The sequence below is a fragment of the Andrena cerasifolii genome, chromosome 14, assembly GCF_050908995.1.
Source record: "Andrena cerasifolii isolate SP2316 chromosome 14, iyAndCera1_principal, whole genome shotgun sequence".
Classification (NCBI taxonomy): Eukaryota; Metazoa; Arthropoda; class Insecta; order Hymenoptera; family Andrenidae; genus Andrena; species Andrena cerasifolii.
In genome coordinates, this window is record NC_135131.1 from 5355707 (window position 1) to 5374665 (window position 18959).

General features: G+C 52.0%; 1 protein-coding gene across 1 annotated transcript in view; it reads right to left on the bottom strand.

Moving 5' to 3' along the window:
- Nucleotides 1–7126: 7126 nt before the first annotated feature.
- The window catches only part of Nachralpha1 (nicotinic acetylcholine receptor alpha1), a 110328-nt gene continuing 98495 nt past the window's right edge, over nt 7127–18959 (bottom strand). The window contains exon 7 of the mRNA XM_076826058.1: nt 7127–17390. Coding sequence (XP_076682173.1) covers nt 17187–17390 — 204 coding nt within the window. The 3' untranslated portion in view covers nt 7127–17186. The remainder of the gene's footprint in view (nt 17391–18959) is intronic.

Below are 18959 nucleotides of genomic sequence, written 5' to 3' on the forward strand. Positions count from 1 at the left end.
GTTATAGGAGCGCAAGGGGATGCTAGGTTGAAGTGTGTACAGAAGACACGCTAACTGTTATTCAAAGAGGCCCCTTTGCCCTATATATTCTTTCATCCAGGGGCGTTTAATTAAAATGAAACTGTTTTCGTGTCGCGACTTCATCCGGTGCACAGACCTTCCGCCTACATAATGAGGCAGCTTCCACCGAGGAATCGGCTTTAATTAACTTAAATTTATTATCCAGCCGAGACAGAGGGAACGAGAGAAAGAGGGGATTACGCGCGAGGCGCGCGCGACAAAGAGGGCGACTGGGCGGGCAGGGGAGGAGAGAGAGAGAAAGCAACTTGTGTTTCACTTGCTGGAAAAACCGCCTTAATTGTTCTTTATACACTCGCGTCGCCGTGGCTTTCTGGCCGCCGCAGCCTGAAAACTTCGTCCTAATTCTTCCGCCGGGATGCATTGTTTTCAGCGTCCATCGCAATTTCCGCTTTCCCTTGGCGAGCAACGGGAATAAATTTCGATGCACCGGCTGCCTCCCCCCGCGCAGCGACGAATAAATAGGGAATTTCGAGGGAAAGAGGATGCTTGTCGACTTCTTTTCCGGTAGTACTTCCTCTTTTAGGGGGAAGCTGTTCAGGCCATTGTGTCAGGAAAACCCTATCGCGTCGTTGTAACTGTGCTTTGTATTGGGCGATGCCTGTCTATTTTCAATAAAAATAATAATGATTGATGGAAGATCACGGAATCCCAAAGTCTTCAACTTCAGGCAAGTGTTTCTCTTCCTTTCCTCTTGACGTTCCTAAGATACCTCGAGACTCCTGAGCGTTTACGCTCATGCTGCGTCCAGCGGCGAATGAATTAACGAAGGGAGCTAAACTACCGGCCCCTGTAAGAGTTCCGGTAGGAGAGGATCGCCGGGAATCGTCCCCGGGGAGCCGAGGATGGCCGGGCTTCTTGAAAGCGAGGCGGAAGTTTGATCGTTAGCGGAGAAAAATGTTTGCACGGATAATACGTGGCCGGGCTGGCCTGTAGCCTGAGCTAACGCAATTATCTTTTCCACGAGGCTTGCGCGTGTCGGCCGATTTATCTAATTTAAAGTTTCGCCGGCGAGCAGAGTTCTCCGCGGGACAATTAGGTCGACGATTTCGCCGTGGTCAAAACTTTGATCGGAACACCGTGAAGAACTCTGCTCGGCGATAAGTGTCTTCGGGAAAGACGGATGCCACTTGAGAACCTTATTCTCCCTCGCCCTTTACGAACGTGCGAGGAAATAAAAGTTAGACGAGCACCGCGAGGTGCTACCAGAATTCCAACGCTGTTCTTGTTCCGCGGACCTCTCATTATCTCATGATATTCAGTTATCCCGCGTTCTTAAACCGAGGAACCTCGTCTCCGTTCCCCTGCAGCCTCCACCAAGATCCTCTCAACGCGACGTAGCGAAGCAAACGCAAAGCTGAGTCTCCCAGGTCTCGCTGATCCGTCAGACTCTACCTGATACCTACCTCCTCGGTGTGCCTCTCGTTGTCTAATTTCTCCGACGAACGCCGGTCGCTGATTACTCTGAAAACAACAGAAACCACGAAAGCACAGGGATGCGTAGAGTAGAATACAGGCGACAGGGGGGTTGGACGCGAGAAGAGGATGAAAAGGGGATGAGAAAAAAAGGGCACCAGCGTGGAATGTTTCCATCGTTCATGCTGCAGCCATTTTTCGCGGATATTAGCGGTAAAAGCCGTCGATAATGGTGTCCTTATTAAATAGAAGGAAGGCCAGGCGGAAAGTAGCGTGACATAGCAGCGTAATGGTTTCGTAAGCGAGGGGCTTTTATTCGGGTGAAAGCGTCGGCTAGAGGGGGGTGGTTGTCGAAAATAGGCAGCGGGGTCGTGGCCCTGTATTACCCCGTCGATTGATAGCTAACAGAATGCGGATCCCAGAACGGAAGCCGGGCGGTGACAGGTTACATCTGCGAGGCCACCAAATTTTTTCAATACGTTTATTATTTTTTAAACAATAATTTTAACCGCTCGTTTATTTCAATCGTTTTACATACGTGGATAGTTGTGTAGAGTGTAGACGTTAGCTTACAAATAGGTTAGTTTAGTTCGCCTTTTTTTTGTTTTCTTTATCCGTACATAACGTGTGTGTATGCGTGTGTACATGTGTTCGGTGTATCCGCGACTCCTCGTGTCCTATGTACGTACGTATGTATATGTCTATGCACGTATGCATCTGTATATATATATGTGTGTGACGCGTTGCTCTCGTATGTATGCACGTATGCGTCGTCTCGTGTGTGCTCTCCCTTCGGAGTAATGGCTGCCTTTTTTAATTAGGTAATTAATATATTACACATAGCGTCTCTGCTTCCGTTTCTCTCTGCAAGCTTCATCCCTTCCCCCCCCCCCACCCCCACCCCCACTGAAAGATCTTTCGTGCCCCATTCAACCCCCTTCCTCCCATTAGCCCCTCTCCCAGCACACCCCCCCAGCACCCCAAGTACTAGTTGTCAGTAGCGGAATCGCTAGAGGAATTATAGACGGATTTAAGTGCCATTTGCCCTTACCTCGAGGCGACCGGAACGAGATCGAGCGCGTTCGTGAATCGACGATCGAGCGATGGTCGCGAAAATGACGTTCGTTTATGTACAGACCCGGGTGACTCGTCGTCGCGAGCCTCGGTCGCGTGCAAGAGACCCTAAACGACACTGGACGGATCCGTGGCGACGATCATCGCGATGGACGCTGCTAACGGGGACGAGAGCGACCAGGTCGCGCAGGGTTGGAGCACGAGGGGATGAAGATTTCGCGAGTGCGGGAGCCTAGGGAATCCCTGAAAGTCTGCGTAACGACGAGGCTGTCGATGAATTGTGCCGTGGCTCGATAGGAGAAGCAGGAAGAAGAAGAGAACGCGTCCTCGTCGCCACGAAACCTAAAAGTCCCTCCGGCGGAGGGTGAGAAGCGCTCGAGGGATCGAAAGCCACTGAAATGCACCGAGATGGGGGGGGGGGTAGAAATCTCGTCGCCAAACGAACGGTCCAGCTGCGAATCGAGTGTCTTGAACCGGTCCGTCCACTAGGCACTACTGTCGCCGAGTGTGATGTACAAAGGGATTCGTAAAAGTTACTGTACAGTCTATCGTATGCTTCGGTGGGCCGCGGAGGCTCGCGAGGGTGATCACCCGCCGGGGTGGTAAATGATTGCCCTGCGCGCTCACTGACGTAGACGCTGCTCGATCGGCGCGCCCCTGCTGCAACAATCTCCACCCAATCTCTCTGGCTGCAGACGGTAGGGGCGGTCCAGCAGGGGCTGTCGCGGAACGGAAGTCGAGAAAGAAACGCACGACACGATTAATAACGGACACGGTGGGCAGGTGGCACTCGTTTTCTGAGACACAGCAGACACAGACGCGCGAGAAACAGACAACAGACAGCAGACAGACAGACAGACAGGCTGGCAGGCGGACAGACAGACAGACAAACAGACAGACAGATAGACAAACAGATAGACAGAGAGATCGGCATTTTTAACAACGTAGAGACTCTCGATGATTCGTTGTTGTTTATTTAAAACAAGTTCCTTCCTTCTCCGTGGCTCCCTTTGCCCTCACTCGACTACTCACCCTCTCTCTCTCTCTCTTTCCCGCGTTCATTCAATCGCAACGATTGTTCGCTCGTCGACGGACGCGTCGCTCGCCCGGAGCAATCGTAATGGTAATCATAATCGTAGTGGTGGTAAAAATAATCGTAACAGTCGCGATAGAAATAATGGCAAGTACAGTGGTAATGATAATTAGTGAGTACGATGAAGGATCCTCGTGAACGTACAATAGTAATCGCAAAGAACGCCCTGGTTTGCGTAAGCTTCACTTCCCCGTTTCAACACTCTCTCCACCTTTCTCCCATTTCTCTCTCTCTCTCTCTCTCTCTCTCTCTCTCTCTCTGTATGTACATATGTATATTTAATAACCGTCTCGCTCCTTTGGTACACGGCTGACAGTAGCAACGATTCAGCACGGTCTCTGTCATTCCCTTGCTCGCGACGACGCGAACGAACTCCGTCGATGTCTCGTCAACTTTCGAACCAAGGGGTTAAAATTCAATTTTCCAAGCGCCGGCAATCGGGACACGGAGGACCAGCGATTACCCCGACTTGGCCACCCGTGGACCACCGAATGTCCCACTCGGCAAGCGAATTTAGCCGTTCGGAGCGCGCTCGACATCCAACGATCGTGTGTTCCCCAATGATCCTCGGTGAAGCGTAATCAGCCTCAGTGAACAGATCGATCGACCTGGCCGAAACCCCGCCAATTTCCCCCCAGCAAAACAATCTCGACGGATGCTCGGAGCAGCTGAAAGGAGAACGTCGACGATCCGTCGACTGAGTTTCGTCCCGTCGCCCGGTTCTCCCAACGGGAGACGTACCCGAGGCTCGGCGAGCCGCGCGCAACGCTCGATTTCATTCCTTCTATCGCGCTCCTCCTCCCACTGGACGCCGCACAATCGATACGCACATATACATACATATACATACAATTACATATACATATACATATAATGAGAGACGAAAGGGATCCGAAAACTCTCGAGAACGCTGAGATTCTCCGGATGATGGCCGAGGTGTCCGGTGGCGCGGGAAGTGACCGCGACGCGCCCCCCCTCGTCGTCGAGAGTTCCAAGACGCTTTTCAGGAATTAACCGAGACGCGATCGAGTAACAGAAAGTGGCTTCGTCCCGACGATCTACTTTCTTTACTTGTTGCTCTTGCCACCGTCGCTCCCCTTCGCTCGATTCTCGCCCCGCTGCTCCCACACGTTACGTTAACAAATTCATTATATCTGCATATCTCTCCGCTATGTGATTCCATTCTCTCCTTCACCCGCTCACGTTCACGCGATATTCGCTCGGCCCAGGCACACGCAGACAGGCAGACAGACGGTCGCACAATAAATACGTGTAATCAAATATTTATTCCAAGCCGACTTAATATAGGATAACAGCTTCATCTCATTTGTATATCTCGTTTTAGGTCGTAAATCTAGAGGATTGGCACGAGTCCGCCGTACGAATCGATTAGTTAGAAAAAATCTAGAATCTTCTTAATTACCCGTAATTTTATCGTAAACATTTAACTGTGTAGATTCGATACGTTTACTTCCTTATAACACACGTTCCTCGTCTACGTTTCCTTACGTACGGATATAACAAAATGTTCGTATGTTTATTTTCTTTTTTACTTCCCATCTCCACCCTCCTCACTGTCCTCACCAACATCATCAACATCGTCGTAAGCTTCGCTGTGTCTCCTCTTGCCCCCGAAAAAAATCTTCTGTCTCTTCATCGTCGTCTTCATCTTCTTCCCCTCCCTTCCTCTTCGTATCCTCGTGTGTATGAGTGTGTACGTGTACATGCGTCTGTATTCATATGTGTACGTATATAATAGTACTTTTCCTTCCCTCCTTCTTCTACCAGCCCCTCCCCTGTTCTCGAACGTTTGCGATCCTCTGGTCGTGGCCGAGCCGCGATACAGGAAGCGGAAAGGGAGGCGAAAGTACGGGGGACGACGTCGCGTCGGAACGAAATCGAAAGGGAAGGAGAGAGCTGCCCGCCGGGAACCGAAGCCCCCGACGGGGGAGGAGCTGCTGGGGAGTGGTCGTGGATCGAAATCCCGATCGATGGAGCGCCGATCGATTGCGCGCGTCTTCCTCCCCCCCGTTCACGGCAGAGGACGTCGTTTATCCTGTGCGTGGTTCAGCGTTTGAAAAGTACGCTCGCTTAATGCAAACGATTGATATTGTTCGTGCAATCGTGCGTGGAAATGCTTTTTTTCTTCTCTTATTGTCTGGATGACTGGTAAAGAAACTGCGTTCGCACTCCAATCGGGCCGAATGAAGATGGAAACACGGGGTTGAAGCGTTTATAATGGCGCGTGGAGGTAACAAGAAGAGGCAAGAAATGTTCGATCGACGAGTACGAGACTGCGATTAAGGCGAGGGGTGTTCCTTCCAATCGAGCGGGGCTTCTAGCTTCTATTCGTGTTTTATCAAAAGACGTGCAGCTTCCGTGTTCGAATACTGGCGGGGCAAGTGGGCACGAGTAGTATAGTAAAAACTTGTATCAATTAAACATATTCTACCCGCTCGTGTAAATACTGCGTCACCCTGAATCCAATTACCGTTCGACTGTCAGTCGATTGCGAACATTTTTCAGAAGGGTTGCAAAGCATGCCTACCTCCGTGGTTATCTAGAAACCGGAATGTGCTCGCGAGGATTACTGTGTCGCCTCCGTTTCACTGTACCGCAACGCGCGGATCGCTTTTCGTCCCCGCCAACCCGACGCAGGGGTGGTCCTTGGCATGGCCACCCCTCTGGAATTCCCAGCAACACTCGTGTCCATTAATTCATACAAACACAATGACCGACACTTCTACTCCTCCTCCTCCTCCTCCTTTCGTTTTATACAATTGTCTGTCTTTTGCTATTTTGAAACCGTAGAAAATGTGAGGCGTACAAAAAAGCGTCCCAAGACACACTCGACGAATACGCGTCGCATCCTCTTCGTCCCCCTTCTGTTCCATCTGCCTCCCTCCCCCTTTCTCCGACCCCCTGGGGTGGGTGGAACGGGTGGACGCAGGGGTAAAAATCGAAGGTCTCTGTCTTTCCTCGTCATCGTTCTGCTTCGCCGGTTTCCGTCCTCCAATTCCATCGGCTACCGTCGCCTCTCCTCTTCGCCCAAAGAAATCTCTAATTGCAGCTTCTTCCAGAAGAAGTGACGATTGCTCGCGCCTATTCCTCGCACGTTTCGTCTACGAGGGGCAAACCCCGTGCCACAAATATTCACGGATGGCCCTCGAGGTGGCCGGAGCAATGAGTGTGTGATTGTCTTAACAATACTATCAGTTTTACAACGAGTTTCGTATCGGGTTCTCCCGCCCTTCGGCAACAGTCGTCTTGCCCGGTGCTCTTCCTCTCCCTCAACCCACCCCCCCCCCCCTATCCCATTCAATTCATCCTCGCCCCTCCTCCTCGGAATCGAATAACAATATACACCGTATAACGTTTCGTAATCGTCGATAGTAGAGTTAGCGCTCGATATACTTGTAAGGGTATCGTTAATTAATATTCGATATTTGTTATTTAGCGTTATCGTTACTTTAGGTTAATGTTACCGTTACTCCATTATTGTTAAGTGGTAGTTTATTATTACTGGTTTCTCATTCTCTTCTTTACGTGCTATCGTTACTCGTTATTACTATGCTCCATTACCGCTTACAGCGTTAGCGTCGTTATTAGTAATCGTTTATTAGTATCATTATTACTATTGTTACCTTTAATAATCTACGCACTCCCTCGACTGTCTCCTCGTGCATCGGCCACCGTACATATCGTACCTCCATGGTGTCACCCATCCCCCTCCCCTCTCCCTCCTCCCTCTTCCATTAGCGATCGTCGCAAGTGTCCCTCGCGGGGCCACGGTATTCTTAATTAATTCCTGCCTCGATCCATCCGCTCCGCGCAGGATTAAGGCGTTCCTGCCGTCGTGCAAACGCCATGGAGATCACCGAAGACGACGACGTGGCCGGAAAATCCCGTTCCCATCCTCTCCGTGGTTTACGCTATTTTGCAACACTAGACGATAACGTCACCTTATTTTTATATAACACGTATGCAACGTTGAGCAAAGATTTCGATTTAATCCTTTTCGAACACACAAAGAGACCTCTGTCCCCCGACCCTCCCCCAAATTCCCCTCCCTTCGTCTCCCGTCCTTGGAAACGCCTTTCCCGATCTCACCAGGCGCGATCAAGCTTCGCGGCATTGTCGATCTCGACGACCGTTTCTCGATCACGTCCAAGCATTCGCTCGCTCTCTCGCTCTCTCTCTCTCCCTCTCTCTCCCTTTCTCTCTCTCACTCTCTCTCTCTCTCTCACTCTCTCTCTGTCGAGCTGTCGTTCGATTTTAAGATATCGCGACTCGGATGACGGCGGCGAGTTCCAATGGGCTGCAGCCACATTTCGTTCACGTGGACCCCTTTCCGACGAAGCGATTTTGTCTACGGCCCAACGATCCTGACGACGCTTCCAATTTTCGGAATGAAAACACTTTCGGTCGATTTTCGCTGGTGTTGATGAAAGAGGCCTGGCGGGTTGCTCGGGTGCCTTGGGCAGGAACATCGGACAGGGGAATTCGAACGGGTGCGAATGACGATGAATCGTGACCGTGCCTCCTGCTGTCGATGAAAGAAGAACCTTCTTCTCCGCGTGCTCGCTAGCGTTTTCGTTTCGTGACTCTACTTATTACCTAATAATACTGCTTCTTTAATACTGTTAGTTCGGAGCCGGAGAAGAGCGTTCCTCGAACCGGAGGCCAGCTGTCAGCGAGCGCTTGACTCGCGTACGATCGTCGATGCCTGCGAATGTTTCGAGCGGGCAAAGAGGAGGGAACCGCGCGTGTACGCCAAACAGGGGAGAGAAAGGGTGTTCCGGGGGGAGGGGGTTAATAAAAATTCCAAGTGGAAGCGGGAGATCGTTCAGTCGACTTTACGGCCGGCGTGGAAGCCGCGATTTACGGGGCGCGGTCGACTTTCCCACGGCCGGCCAATTAATTTTCCCCCTTCGACGATTTGTTGTCGCTCGATCCGTTTCTCTCGTTATCGATGGCGGCGATTACGTCGGCGCGCTCTTATCTTAATAATCTAAATGTCCGCGACGCGTTGTAGTTTTCTCGTTTCTTTTTTTTTTTTTTGTTTTTTTTTTTGTTCGTTTGTTATTCTCTTTATGAAAACGTGAAAAATTGTCCCGTAACAAAGAGATGCGACCCCTTCCAGCTGATTCTGTATGGAAACGTCTCGCGTGTGATTGTCAAATGAATGATAAACTTTTGTCGATGGGCGCGGGGCGTGGTGCCAAGCCGAGAGTGTGCTCCTACGAAAGTGGCGTCGAATGTTCTAGGTAGACGGCGAGTTTCTGTTACTAGATCCTCCGCGATACACCTCGAGGCAGAAGTCCCAAATTTAGAAGTTCCAATAGAGCAGAAATTCCATATCCAGAAGTTCCGGTGGGGCTGCAGAAAGAATTCAAGGCGCGTACAGGGTAAAACTCTTGGCACCGTCCCTTTACCATCTTAAAAAACCGGAAACGACGGTAACGAGGTTACCCGATCGGATGACACGGCGAAATCGTGCGCGCTCGGTGAAATATAAAATTCCCGTTTGCAAAAATGGAACCGAAATCCCGGTCGTTCGACGTTACTTGTTACATAAATTCTCTTATGGACGGTTTAACATTACTCTTTCACGTTCCCACGTCGTCGACGGCGTCGATCGCGCCCGACGATCGATCGGCGGCGATCAAACGGCCGTTCCTCGTCGCGTTCGTCGCTCTTTTCATCGCCCATTTGTCGCTTTGCGGATCACCCCGAGAAATCGTCTTTGTCAGGAATGCCCCACGGAAGACTTTAAGCTTCTGACGATACACAGTACTTGTTTTATTGAGCGTTTCACGACTGTGACCCAGACCATGACCGTGCAAAGGAGGAACCGGCGTAAAACGGAGAAGCCTCGACGGGATGACGGGACGTCGCGCGATTCTACTTTCGGTGATTTCAATGACTAGCCGCGCCTGATGCCACCGCGGCGAACCTAATTGGCCGAGAGAGCGATCGTTTCTCTGCGTGCCCCAACCGCTATCGTTGCAACGTTTCGCGAGACTACTAATCGGCACTCCGCGGTCTGGACTAGACCCGAGCAGAGCGCGATGACTTAAATTTGCTTAACAACCTCCAACACACGCTACGAATTTCGGCGGGACTGTGAAGTTTCCGAATAACAGCTGAAAGAAAAGAACTCGGTCGCGAGAATTGAGAGAGAAGAAGAGGACACGGTGGACTGCAAGGGGAGGAACGAATTGGCTCGCGAGTCCTGGCACGAGGGTCACAATCAGAAGGGTCTACCTACAGTAATTTACAACGCTTACACGAGTTATCACTTACGCAAATTGTCGACTTCGCTTATCAGGCTACCGCGCCCGCGGGCGCGAGTTTAAACGTACACTTACTCGTATTAATCTACGCACAGTCACACGCACGGTATAGTTCCCGGTTGTAACCATCCGATGGATACGCGAGAACAGCGGGAAACTGGAAACGCGAAGACAGGAAGACGGATTTTTCCACGGTTTCCCATCACGGGCCTCGGCGGCCTGCCTCACAGCGAACGGATAGCACGCCCCGTTCGCCTCCGGATCTGTCAAAAAAACAGACACCAGGACCGTCCCTAAAGCGCTCTCCGCAGATGGAGGCGATCTCCCGAGCCGATTTAAGAGCCAAGGTGCCCCCGTCCGGGAATCACGGAGCGGGATCTCCATTAATTAACATCGAGATTCGTTCGGGCCGAATAAATACGACGGAGCGTAGAATCGGGACTGATTCGACTTTTAATCAGCAGCCTCCGTTGTCACAGAAAGACAGACACGTTCGCGATGATCGAGAGACGTGGCGCGGCCCGTGAGAACCGGCACACCCGAGGCGGAATCAGAACTTACTCGCTTAATCCATTTGCTCGTCGTTGGTTGGCTCGTTCGCTCGCTCGCTCGTTCGTTCGTTTGCCTTACATGCTCGTCCTAATTTCCAGCCCCGGGGTTTACACTGCTAATGAATCGCGCGGTCTACGGAGCTTCGAGGCGACTGAAAAATTCAATTACCACGAAGCTGGTATCCTTTCGGGGGCGGCCGAATGCCGCAAGAGGAGGCCAGTGGAACCTACAAGAAGATATCTACAGAATTATTTCCCGTCTCGAATCGCTTTCGCTCGCTGCGGAGATCGTTTGGTTCCTCGAGTCAATCACAGGGAAGCGCGGACGGGACCGCGGGATCGTCCAGAAAAAGTATGGTGGTCCGAATTAATCTCTGCTGAATGTTAATAAACGCGACGATACCACAAGGAGGACGAAGATGAAACGCCGGAGGATAGGTTCTCACTCTTCGCGGCTTTTGTGGGATCGAAGCGGGCGGTTGATGAGATAAGTCGCTGAATAGAGTCACGAATTCAATGCTTACGTTCTGCTGGCTCTTATTTATACCCTTTCCTGGCGAGGACGAAGATCGAGGCGGCTGACAGGATTCGAACACGCTTCTGCGATCCAGAAATGGGTGATACCTACCTAATATTTCAATGGGGTACGTATCACTCGAGAGCTGGACGCAGCGAGGATGATATCGCATTCTAGAATACGAGATCGTCCAGGAGCTAGCTTCATCCTTCGATTCTACGCTCCTTTCTTGAATGTTTTACTATCCCGAGGTGCGCCTCATCCGTCTCCTCCTTCTCGAGCGAATCTCTACGACTGGGGAATATGGAAGCAAACGGGGGTGTCTATCTCGTTCGTTTGTTCGCTCCCGCGGCCAGCAAGACGGACGATGCTCGCCGGCCAGACACGAAGGCGCGTGATCGGAATCGTTCGACGATTTTTAGGGTGAAAGTTCCCCGCGCAAGGGACGAACAGGCACGACAGGGCACGAACCTCCAGCTGTGTGTTGGCGCACACGCGCTTAAAACGAACCATCCCTTCGCGAGCATCCCCTGCGGATTGTGCAACGGTCACGGTAACTAAAAGAACACGACACGCCTACCGCGATTAATGTGTTACAATGTACAACGTTTACCCTAACCCGTCGCGGCGATCCACGACCCCGATCGATCGGCGCGATCGACGGAACGCCGGCTAGAATCTGATACGGATCGACGACGACGAAAGTTGTTCGTCTGGTTTCCCGAGCTTCTCATCACCCTCCCCCGTTTCATTGTCATGATCGATTATCAACGTTTTATTATCAACGTGTACCAACCTAACGTACGACAACAGCTATCGCTTATCACTAGCGTGTTAACCCTTAAACCACCGCAACGTTCTCTCGTGCTTAATAGCTTCTCCTCTTCGTGTTCGTCTTCACTGTTGAGTCGTCCTTAACGTTAATCGTATCAATTATTGTTGTCGCAATTGCCGACGATGTGGTGGCTGGGTGGGAAGGGTGGTCCTCGGCGAAAGAACGATCGACGCTTCGCCAATCTTTACCCCTTGCCCTCGAACTTATTTTGGAGCTCGCGTAATATCGCGCTACGTCGATTAACCTGCACCACGCGCTGTGTGTTCCTTTCACTTTTTCCACCCTTTCCCCATGCTTCGTAGCGACGAATCGAAAGCTCGAGGTGCGCGGAAAGTGAAAGCGAAGGAAGGCCAGCCGATAACGAGGCGGGACGTAATGCAATGCAATTCCAGGTCGATTAAGTTAAATCGTTTGACGGCGAGCAACATGAATTAATTCTTTAACGGGCGGGATTTCAGACTAGTGGGACAGGGAAATTCGCGGGGAAATTTCAATTGAACCTGTCGAATTTAATACATCGTTAACGTTTACCGTCAAAGTTGCCACGTCGCACTTGCCGCGAAATACCCCCCCGCAACCTGTTACTCGTTGTTTAATACAAGTTCCATTGCCCGCGAATTTTCATGCTACTTTATTCCACCGCATTTGCATGATACCGGTCAACCCGGCCCCAGATGCCTGACGAATTTACATTTTCATTAAACTGTCAGAGAAATTTCACCGAAACGAAACGCTATCCTTTTCGAACTTCGTTCTCCCCCGTCGCGCAATTTGTTCGCGGGAGGTCAGGTTTCGCAGGGGAGTAATGCAGAAAAAAAAAGGAGGAGAAAGGGAATGTTGTTCGGAGCAGCATGACCCAGTTCCTCGGGAACCTAGGGCCATACATTACGTTGCACCGGTGACATTCGCGTAATAACGGCAGGGCGCGCCGCGCGTCCGCGTTTGAAGTCTGATTTAAGCCGCGTCGTAAATTAATAACCGGGAACAGGAAGCGAGAGACGCGGCCGGCGGACAATGGAACGCGTTGGGACGCGCAACCGTGCCGGCAACAGTCTCCAGAAGTACGCAAAACTCGCCGTTAACGACACAATGCCTGGCAATGCGTCACGAAACGGGCCCGGACGGGCTCTTCGACGCTGACACTTGCTACGGTGGAACCTCGAGCGCCGCTGGATCGCTCGACGGATCATCGATCGGCGCCGATGTCCTCGAGCCGCCACCGTTTCCTCTTCGTGCCCCGCTACGATTTCGCGTTGACCGTTCGCGTTAGCTCGAAGTCGATATTGTAAAGATATCAACTGTTCTCGAGTCAGCTGATCTTGGAACGCCGCTAACATTTACTGTCAGATGGCTGGCCAGTGATTGTTATCGAACAGTGCGACGAAGAGATGGAAAGGGAGTGCCGCGGGCGTTGGTGGTAGATCGGTCTTGGATTATTCTTTCATTTTTCGAGGATCAACGATTCGAAAGGAAGAAGAAGGTGCGGATCTGAAATGAATTAAGAGGATCGGGTGTTTCCAATTGCACTCCGGTGAAATGGTAGGCGTCTGACAAATTGGATTTCTATCGTAGAAAAGTTAATCTCGATGGGAGTGCCCTACTGCAAAGAGAGCCGAAGCGACGATCGTCGGGAGCCTCGCATCCTCTTCCACCCCTCCGTTTCTGTGACGCGTGATTCTCGTTCCTTCACCGTAGGATCATCATTCCTTACGTTGTCTTCCGCGCAGGCGTGTGTCCCTGGATCGGCAACCTAACAAAACAAGTCCCACGCACCGCATCATTAACAACACCACCACCACCACCACCGCCACAGGCTCGGCGAGTGAATCGTCCTCGGTTATGCGATTAATTAGTTCTCGTGTGGATTAACCTCCGTTTTATACCTATACGCATATATTAAATATATTATACCGTTACGTGAGCAAATAAATTGATTATTACACCTTCTCGTGGGGGTCCGGGGCGGTTTCTCGCCACCCTTGGACGCTCCACTTCCTCCCTCTCCTCATTGTCGGTACATGAACGATGTTTCTGTGTGTATGCTGATGTGCGCGTGTTCGGCACGCGCGCGACCGTGTCCACGTGGCCAGGGATGGGCGTCTCGGTTGTCTCGAGTCGCTTCCAGCGTTCCTCACAGAGTGGATTCAAATTTTGCGAGGTCGAGCGAGCCAAGCGGCTTGGCGGAGCTTGAAGAATTTCAAGGCTCGGAGGACATTTTCTATATAAATTTCTGCGCAACTGAGACAGCAACTCGGCACGTTTCCATACAGGTCGTTGACGGCTGCAACGAGTCCCGGTTCCGAGCAACCCTCGAAGCGACTCGAAACTTGCGTCGTAAACGAGCCCATCGCTCCACGCGCCCCTACCAATGTAATCCCTGATTCTTCCCTGGCTGCTCCTCCTATTCTCCGCTCGCGTATTTCTCCGCTTTTTTCAAAGCCGCATCCAACAATCTTGCTGCCGTTGGAAGACAGGGCTGGAAGCATCGCGTTCAACCCTTGCACCGGCTCTGCAGTCGCCTTCCTTTATCAGCCGCCTCCCTCGCCAGCGGTGGTCGCGTATCGATCCACTCGCACAGGTTAGCCACGAGATCCAGGAAAGAAGAAACGGGTTGCTCGGCGTATCGCGAGACAAGATATCACGGAGAATGGCAGTCGATGATCCTCTCGCTCCTCCGCTCGCTCTGGCGATGCGACCCCCATTTCTCTCGCGTAAGTTCGTCAAGCGCTGTTCCGTCTCGAGCTGAAGGCAACGGCGCCGGCGTTTCGCTCGGATCTTGAGCGCAGAGGGAACTTGAGCAGCAGTTCTATTCGACGATGATTGAAGCGATCCTTGATAGCAAGGGTTAGGAAGGTCCGACCGAGTTCACCGGGGAATGAACACAGTTAATAGAATCGCGAACTGGAGCTACTCGGTTACGGCAGATAGCCTCTATGTTTCGAGGGGGCTCGTTGTCGTTGTCGAGATAAAATCAAAATCGGCGAAAGCCCTGAGAGAGGACACGGTTGCAGGCTGAAGATTCCCGAAGTTCCTATCGCGATCAACGTTCGCGCTATCGCTGGAGGATCTCCGGGCTACGCGCTCCAAGGGAAACGCTCGCCAAGATCCCCAGTTTGCCGCGACGCGACGGAAGAAAGAAAAGCGGAAAGGCTGGATCTCGATTGGCCGTTTCGGCGCACCGACGAAACAATTCTCGTCCCCCGAAACGCTGCATCCTGGCGCGCCAGAAACATCTCCCAGATTGCTCTTTGCCCTGTTCCCCGAATTCCCATTTCCCAAAACCCTCCTCGACCCGTCCAATAACGTTTCCTTCCCATCTGAGAACCGGCTGGATTAGTCAGAGGCCGTTGTCCCTAAAGTTGGCAGTTGTTTGCAAGCTACTTTGTCCGCGAACCCTCGTTTCGCCCCTCCCCCCCCCCACGGTTTTCCTCGCGAGCGCGCCACCACGAAGGAGTTCGTATCAGCGAGGAGCCAAGCGCGGCGGGACCGCCCGAAACTCCATTCGTCAACCGATTTGGCCGGTTCGATCGATCCCACGGCCGCAGCTCGTCCGCCACTAAATATTCTGTCCGCAATTTAGCGTCTGACCGAATGATTTGCCTTGATAATTGTCTCGGCGAACCGTTCCCGATCAATCGTTTCGGGCGACTGCGGGGGCGGATGGGAAGGGACGGGAAAGAAGGCTGCCAATGAGCCTCTCGACTCTTTGCGCCGTCGCTTGGTTCGATGATTTAACAGAGGCTGAGGAGGAGAGGAAGAAAAAAAAAATGGGGAGAAGAGATGACGAAGGGTATCTAGCTGGCGTTCTTTTCTCCTTTAGCGACTACGGGGTTACCTGGCATAATAATCACTGCCTCGACGACTCGTTCTTTATCACTGCAAGCAATTTCCCGACGGAAGAATCTCCTCCTTCGTGGCGCGACACGCGAGCAACGACCCTACGTTTCGTTTCCAGCGATGTCCGTGTGCTCGTTTGTGCGTGTGGCGCGTACTTGCGCGCGCGACCGCGAGCGCGCACCTCTTGATTATGCGATGTGACGAGAATGCGGATGCATGTCGCGTTTCTGTCCCGTACACGCTGAGATCTTTCGAATATATCTATGCATGTAATAGATGTATAGTTCCTATGTATATGCTTATGTGTGTACACGCGCGCATCAAAGGGATGTGCGCGTGCGCGTGTCTCTCTCTCTCTCTCTCTCCCTCATTCTCGCTCTCATTCTCTCCCTCGCATTCTTTCATTCGCTCTATTATTTCTCACTCTCTTTCTCTTTCTCTCTCTCTCTCTCTCTCTCTCTCTTGCTCTTTACTCTTTTCGTTACGTATAAATGTTATAACGTGTGTACGTACGTGTGTCTATGAATGCATGAATGAAGGTGTGTTTTATACTGGTGTAAGTGTTCCTCTTGCTCCCCTTCGTTCTCTTCCCGTGTTTGTGTGCGTGTGTGTGTGCGCGTGTGTGTATGCATGTGTGGGTGTAAACGTCTTCTTATATAAAATCGGCAGTTCGGGCAGTTCGACGTCTCGCCGCACGACTCTAGCCTTACGTATGAAACCAGATTTACAAAAATACGTTGCGCGTGTGTTTCGCGTATTTGGCACTTTTTCTCCCCTCTCTTGCCGTTCCACCCCCTTCGTTCCCGGCTCAGTCTCGCTTACCTTTCGCTCCCATTTGCTCCATCAGCTAGCATTCCTCTCTCACCAGCACGCGACCAGGCACACATACATATACACTCTCGCTCTTCTACTCGCCCTCACTTGCTCTCCCATTCTCGTCCCCCTTCTCAAAGAGTCCAGGATCGAGATCCGTCGGATCAATCCATAGTTCGGAGAGGGAAAGATCCACGCCGCGGATGCTCGGATACGCCGGTTCGTCGACCGGGAACGAACCAGCCACCGAAATCTTACGAATTACACGAATCCGCCTCCCTTCGGCTCGCACAACAGTGTCCAATCGTTCGCTCTATTCGTTTCTCGTCGGTACTCCAGAGGTGTCCGGGAGATCTGATCTTTGCGCGCAGCAGCGATCGAGAGAGGGTCCTGTTCCACGTCGACGTGAGAATCGGCAGTTTCGATGATGGGCGGTGATCGCTGAGCGACGACGACGACAACGATGACGACGGCGATGACGACGGCGACGACGACGACGACGATGACAACGACGACGACGACGGCGACGACGACGACGACGACGACGACGACGACGACGATGACGACGACGGCGCCGACGACAACGGCGACGACGCCGAGGGCGATGTCGAAGATGATGCTGACGACGTGGCAGCTGACGCTGTGGACGCGGCTCGCGGCCGCGCGGGATCGTCGACTAGTCCTCCTCGGGACCCATGTTCATCAGCATCATCTTCTTCCGCGCGATCTTGCTGTACTTGATGTCGATCGGCTTCGTGGTGTCGTACAGGCTCGGCGCTTGAAGTATAATCAGCACCGTGCCGAGCACGCAGGCCACCGTGAATATCCACAGGAAGATCCGATCGAGCACCATCGCGACGTACTTCCAGTCCTCCTCCACCTGGGAACATAGACCATTCGTGCAGGTTGCGTTAGATAAGCGAGTCGCTCAGGCAAGGAGGTAAGCTGGCACGGCGTCAACTTAAGGATGCCACTTGATGGATATGGAGGTGGTTGGATGCTTGGTGGCTGGACAGTGTTAAGTAACCCAGTGTAAAGGAGACAAAAGGAAACAGTGTCGAGTAAATACAACATTCCTCCGACTATTCTGGACACACAATATTTCTCGCTACTTGGATCCTGTTGTCAGAATGAGATACATGTTCTCAGAGTTTTCCTCCCTCGTCGGGTCCAAGTATCATCTACTCGACAACAGGATGGATCCACCGTACGCTGCTCGGCTTTATGTGCGCAGCTAAAAGGCGAGTCCTATCTCCGAAGTTTCAATCGAGCACCCTTACGACATATACAGAACGTCACCCCTCTACCACCACCCGCAGCTCGCCCGGAAACAGGCAGGATAGACAACTGATCCGTCATCTCGAGGGTGTATTGACTCCTTTCGATTCCCTCTGCGACAACGGGGGAGGAAAGTGGACGATAAAACAGACACCCGATACTTTTATGATACTTTCCCCGGGAGCGCAGCACGGAATATCGTTCCGTTTCAATTCCGCACGACGTTCTCCCGCACACCGGCCTCGAGTCACCGTGCACGCACGCCACACCCTTTTATCCCGATAAACGAGCTTCTGAGTACTTTCTGGATCCAATAACAAACTCCCGCTAGCTGGCAGGATCCCATCGGCGATACGCTGAACGAGGAAAGCGCGGATTAGATGGCTTTCCACCCTAGTTACAGCGCGTACCATACCTCCACCTGCGCGCCATAATTCCATTCAGAGTGCACGAAGAAAATTCCCCAGATTCCCAACAATTAGACGCGACAGATTAGCGAAACCTCCGGCGAGTTTTAGATCCCGGGATTTTTCCCGCCGGGCTCGTTTCCGCCGGCTGAATATTCGGCGCTCAGACAGTGGGTTCATTTCGTGAAACGGAACAAAAGTAATCAACGAGGCTGGTGACGCGTGGAGGGTAGGCCGCTAGAGGGAAGAAATTACCGTGATCTAAAAAGTTTGTTTAATCCAGGATCAGGACGGCCAAAGTCCTTCTCTCCGGCACCTTCGTGACATCTATCTCTGGCGTCGAGCCAATCCGCCGACACCGAGGGAAACCGATTCAGGTTTCGCCATAATGCCAGAGAACTATGCTTCGGTCATAAAACACAGTTCGCCTTTTCACTATCAGCCTCTATAGAAAAAATCCTGATGACACCTTTGTTTAGCGGTGGACGACAGCAGCGCCCCCAGTGGCTGCAGCGCCGATCGAATCGAGAAGCAGGACATCCAGTACGGGGGAGACGTCGAATCGCTGATTTCGAGTAGAGTCGACCGGAATTAAAATCGGAATTGTAAGTTTTGGCGTTCGACGTTTGCCAGCGCAGCGAACCGTACTCGTCCTTCGTGACTCCCTTCCTCCCGCGGAGCAACTTCCTGGCCAAGTACTGTCTCACTGTTTCGCGCGAGTAACTCTGTGCCAAGCGACCGTTCCGTCAGCGCGTAGAAACCTC